We start from the raw sequence: 6,090 nt of genomic DNA, 5'->3' as shown, positions 1-6,090 counted from the left end.
ATATATATATATATATATAAATATAATTTTATTGCACACATATCTTGTTTACAGTTGCTCAACACTTTTGAGAAAAGAAGGGAAAAAAAAGAAAAAAAATTGTTTACTTTTAAGAGGAAATTTTTACAAATTTTTTCATTTTTATTGTTAGTGTTTATATAATTTTTACATTTTATTATTGGATATAGTTATAAAAATATGTACTGTATGTTATATATACATATATATATATATATACATATATAAAAGAAAATAAGATAATAATAATAATAATAATAATAAGCTTAGGCGTTGTTTGTGCAAATTGGACGACAATCACGTTCGAATGTTCGTTGTTCTTCTCTAAAATTCATGAATAATAAGATATACAAATTGTCTTTTTTTTTATTTATTTCCTGTTTTTTCTTTCTAAAAATTTAATTTATATACGAGAACTTCGAATGGTTTAATACTTTGTATCCTATGAAACGTGAAGGCCGCACAATTCTTTATTAATTAATTCTCTTTTGCGGATCTGATTGCCTTCGAAAATCCGATTTATAATTATAAAATTTCCGTAAAAAAAAAATAACTAGTATGTTTAAGGATTATTTTTGTACATTTGTACGCAGTCCTGGGAAAGTACAATTACCTCTCTTACCTAACGACATGTATTTGTCGGCGATCAAAGTACTAAAAAATAAATAAATAATCATGTTGTCTTCGCAGTGATGTCTCCATATATCTATGCACAAATGCTGAAAATAAAGTGGAATGTTTTAACTGTTTGTTGCTTTTTTTTATTATTAATTTATTAAATTAAATTTACACAAAAATAAACATCTGTCTATGGGCGTTACAACGATTCATTTCCAGAAAAAAAATATATATATATTTTTAAAGAATTCAAAACCTTTTATCTATTGAATTTTAAATTATAATATTTATTCTATCCAATTATAAATTTTAAACTGTAAAAAAATGTAATAAATAATGTAATTTTAATGTTTTTTTTAATGTAGTTTGTTTAGAAACCGTTTATATTTTTTAATACAGATAAATTCAATTATCTTATTTATATCATTAAAAAAATAAGTATAAAAATTCACGAATTTTAATTTAATTTAATTTATTCTTAAATCAATTTAAATATTTTAAATATTTTGCCATTAAAATGCATGTTTTGCGGAGCGCTTAATTAAGATTTTATGTATTAAAGAATATTTTTTAATTGTAGGGAATTTTTTTTTTGGTGTGTGTGTGTTTAAAAAACTTCAATTGTCAACAAGAATAATAAAAAAAATCGGGTATTTAGAATGTAGACAGCCAGAAAAAGCGTGAATTTAGCAGCATTTAGGTTAGCGAGAGACAAAGAAAAGTAATTTTACACGGTATGAAAAGTTTAAATGTTTCTTTTGTTTTAAAGATAATTTCCTTTCCTAAACATTTTAAAAAATATAATCAAAATATTCTTCTAAGATGTCATTTAATATAAATTATGCCTTCGACCTCGACCAACTTCAACAATACCATGATATGATATTGTATGGAACAAATGAAAACAGAATAAATGAATTTTTTTCTTTTGATAATTTTTTAACAGAACAAATTAATCATTTTGCTGATTTTTCAACAGAATAAATGAATATTTTTACTTATTTTTCAACAGAATAAATTAATTTTTTTGTTGATTTTTCATTACAATAAATGAATTTATTAAGTAATAATAATTATTGTTTTCTTAATAAAGTAAAACATGATGAATATTTAAAGATGTCGGCATTAAAAAAAAAGGGGAGGAGATAATTTGGAAGTGTCACACTATTGATGCTTTGGATTGTTGCCAGCAAAACAACGTTTGAAATCAGGCTATCCTCCGATAACATGTTTGTCAGTCCTGTAATCGCAAAACAAGTATTCCTAGCTTAATAATGCATCCCGGAGATTCTTTATTACATAAATATGTAGAGAGAGGGGGAACTCACTTACATCTGTAACAATCACGTGTACGGAATTCCGAAAAAATTTCGCTTCTGTAACAATTAATTAATACGGTTCTTAATCTTCACTCGTGTATTTTTTTATTCCTGGCATTTTTGGAGGTTAATAACGCTTAAAATACCACCCAAAACAAATAAATAACGGCAATTTAAATTGGTAAAATTATAGCTATACTTTTCGTTTTTAATAGCCGTAATTATGTAATTATAATTACTAGAAATGAAGATTATTTATATAATTTAACTACGTTTAAATAATAATAATAATAAGCTTAGGCGTTGTTTGTGCAATTGGACGACAATCACGTTCGAATGTTCGTTGTTCTTCTCTAAAATTCATGAATAATAAGATATACAAATTGTCTTTTTTTTTATTTATTTCCTGTTTTTTCTTTCTAAAAATTTAATTTATATACGAGAACTTCGAATGGTTTAATACTTTGTATCCTATGAAACGTGAAGGCCGCACAATTCTTTATTAATTAATTCTCTTTTGCGGATCTGATTGCCTTCGAAAATCCGATTTATAATTATAAAATTTCCGTAAAAAAAAAATAACTAGTATGTTTAAGGATTATTTTTGTACATTTGTACGCAGTCCTGGGAAAGTACAATTACCTCTCTTACCTAACGACATGTATTTGTCGGCGATCAAAGTACTAAAAAATAAATAAATAAATAATAAAAATAAGTAAAATGCAGCCAAACCTCCGAACTGTTTATCTTAATTGAATACAGTAAAACCTGTCTAAAACGGAAACTTGCCTAAACCTGTCTAAAACGGAAACCTGTTAAAAAAAACAATCTGTTTTCTCCGTTTAGGCAGGTTTTCGTTGTATTGAGATTCCATTTTAGATAGGTTTTACTGTAATTTAATAAAGATAAAACGGTTTTAGATCACTTAAATTTCGAATCTGCATCGAAATTCGGTTTACAATTATAGTTTTTTTTCATTATTTTAAACACTTCAACAACACTAACGTGGAATTTTTACGTGTAATTTTATCAAAAATGTATTTTAGATAAGAAAATATATCTTGTGTTAACGTCAGGTTACTGAACTTGCCTCTTACTAGAGACTAATAAAAGTAATAAAATCAATATTTGCTTAAAGAAAACTTTCTTATCGCTACAAATTATGTTATATTATTATCTCTTTTATAAATATGCATTATATCCTCTATGAAACTTTGTTACCGACTTTCTTAGAAAATTTTATAACTAATTTTTCTAAAATATATAAAACAATACCGATTTTATAATAATAATAGTAATTATAATAGCATCCTCCGCTCCTCATCCTTAACGTCAACATCCCACCAACGTAAAAGAAAATTGCCTTAATTTCTGTAAACTACAGTGAAACCTGTCTAAAACGGAACGTAAACACCTCTAATAACGTCTACCTTTAAACGGCGGCTATTTTTACGGAATATTTTGTATAAAATGTCTATAAAATAACCTCCAGATAGCATCTACCTCCGAACAACAGCGAATTTTTTTACGCTTCCGTCAGTGGCCGTGGTGGAGAGGTTGGACTGTATTTACCTTTCGACTTAATTACGTCAATTATTAAGTAATATGTAGCTGTTTTATTAGTACATTTGAAAGGTGCAGTCCGCGTAATTGTCGATAAATGAACTTTTCGATGTGAGATGTTTCCGCATCACTCGTCGTGATTCATCAAGCAAATGAGAGAGGGGGAAAAAAATACTTGTACAAGAGAGAATTTAATGATGTTCAGTTTCCTACACTTTAATTTACAATTTTATCTACAAAATTAAGAATTTGTGCGATAAACTAATAACGTTCCAAATGCACCGTGCGCCGTTAGAAAAGGTAAAATGTTCGTTAAATGAAACATAATTAAAGTACAGAAATGGGGTACACATTTTTATGAATTAATACGAAATTTTCGCTTATAATTAAAGAATTTTTTTATATTTATACGTTTTTTTTCTTATAAAAAATGTTTCTTGTGTTTGCGGGTTATTTTGTATGCTTTTTTGTCCCGAAAGATTCTTCTGATGGCTATTTTAGAGAGGTTATTTTGTATGCTTTTTTTTCCCGAAAGATTCTTCTGATGGCCATTTTAGAGAGGTTATTTTGTATGCTTTTTTGTCCCGAAAGATTCTTCTGGTGGCCATTTTAAACAGGTTATTTTGTATGGTTTTTTTGTCCCGAAAGATTCTTCTGATGGCCATTTTAAACAGGTTATTTTGTATGGATTTTTGTCCCGAAAGATTCTTCTGATGGCCGTTGTTTGAAGGTTGTTTTTATATTCATATCAAAACGAAAAGTTCTCGAAGAAATGACCGCCGTTTAGAGGTGGTCGTTGTTACGAGGCGGTCGTTATTACAGGTCGAGATCGTATATAAAAAATTTTAATGATTTTATGGCTTATCCCTTAAAAATATNTATATAATTTTTTTTATATATTTAATTTTACAAAAATAAATTAAATTAAACGGAGAAAAATTCAATAAGTTCAATCAAATTCATTTCCAAAATAATTAAAAACGTAAATCAACAAAAAAAATCTGAGACGATTTAATTCCAAAAAGAATTGGAATTTAAAAGCAAAAATTTTACAAGGAAAATAAAACATTAAAAAATTAATAAATTGTCTCTGGAAATAAATTAGAAGCAATAAAATTTTCAGATTGCAGCATATCAAGTAGATTTTTTTTTAAAAGAAAACAAAAATCAAAAAGAATTAGGAAATAACAACGCTCTACAAGAGACAAAGTACATTTTTCATCTGATGCTTTGTGACAATGACCATAAGTCACGCTGCAGTAATTTATCTCAATATCAAGCTAGAAAAGAAGAAATAAAATGAGTAAAAAAAAGACAGTAAAATCATTATAACTGTTGAAAATTTTTATATTTTTTTCTCTAGTTTATGCTGACGAGTCGCTCTTTGCAAGATGTTCTCAACATCATACTGACACTAGGAAATTACATGAATGGCGGCAAGTATCCAAGCTAAAAATCTCTCGTATTAAATTAAATAACTTAAATATTATAATTATGAGTATTTAAAAAAGCATAAACAGTTATTTTTATTAATTATTTTTACCAGAATTAATTATAATTCAATATAATTAGGAAGTAAGAGCCGTGGTCAAGCTGATGGATTCGGTTTGGAGATATTGCAGCGATTGAAAGACATCCGTAGTAAAGTAAATATTAATTAATTTATTATATCATATATATATATATATTTTTTAAATTATAAACTTAAAATTTACCATTTTATTTACAGGATAATACATTAACTCTCTTACATTATATCGTTAAAATATACGTTAAACTTTATAACAAGGTATGGGGGGTTGGAGTGAGTTTTGTACGCAATTTTTCTTAACTTAATGGAAATTAAACTTAATTATCATTATTTAGGATACAAATATTGATAATTTAAAGCTTCCTGTACCAGAACCGAGTGACGTAGAAAGGGCAAGTCTTCTTTATTTTGAAGAAATTTCGGCAGAATTGAAGAGAATCCATTCGCAGATGAAAGGTAATAATGATTTATCATAGGATAATAATGGTGTATAACTTGTTCAAAATGTGCCATTTAAAGAAAGAAATATTCTAATTTTTTTCTTCAAAATAGTTTTAAATATATTTCCCTCGTGTAAAATTATAAATAAAATTTTTTTTTGCTTGTATTTCATTTTTATGCGCCATAAAGAAGGAATTTTTTTTATTATTATTATGGTTTAGTGTTTAATACTTTTTAAATATTTTCTAAGAAAAAAAAATCAATATTCCTTTATATTTTTTAATAGAAAACTGATTGAAATTCGTTATAAATCATTATAAATTATCTAAAAATAAATTCAAATTATTATCATAATGATGTTAGATTATGAAATTGCTATAATAATGAATTATTTACATATATTTTTTTTTTATTCTTTCCATCTCGAAAAATTGATTTTTTTATGATGAAATTTTTATTGAAATTACATAAATATATTTAATTTTTTTTTTCGATATAATTTGTAAAAGTTGTTATTTTTGATAGAATTATTTTACGTTATAATTAATTTTTTTTTATCAGATTGAATTAGAAAAGAATGTTTTTTTACTAACTAAATTT

General features: G+C 25.7%; 1 protein-coding gene across 1 annotated transcript in view; it reads left to right on the top strand.

Moving 5' to 3' along the window:
* LOC111623790 (protein cappuccino-like) overlaps positions 1-5,525 on the top strand; it is a 20,698-nt gene extending 15,173 nt beyond the window's left edge. The window contains exons 2-5 of the mRNA XM_023366490.1: positions 4,882-4,954; positions 5,091-5,164; positions 5,248-5,307; positions 5,385-5,525. Coding sequence (XP_023222258.1) covers positions 4,885-4,954; positions 5,091-5,164; positions 5,248-5,307; positions 5,385-5,525 — 345 coding nt within the window. The 5' untranslated portion in view covers positions 4,882-4,884. The remainder of the gene's footprint in view (positions 1-4,881; positions 4,955-5,090; positions 5,165-5,247; positions 5,308-5,384) is intronic.
* The last annotated feature ends 565 nt before the right edge of the window (positions 5,526-6,090 follow it).

The sequence above is a fragment of the Centruroides sculpturatus genome, unplaced genomic scaffold (genome assembly GCF_000671375.1).
Source record: "Centruroides sculpturatus isolate CEXI.00-Female unplaced genomic scaffold, Cexi_2.0 scaffold120, whole genome shotgun sequence".
NCBI classification, from domain to species: Eukaryota; Metazoa; Arthropoda; class Arachnida; order Scorpiones; family Buthidae; genus Centruroides; species Centruroides sculpturatus.
Note: the sequence above shows the minus strand (reverse complement) of the source record. Positions and strands in the feature narration are given on the sequence as shown.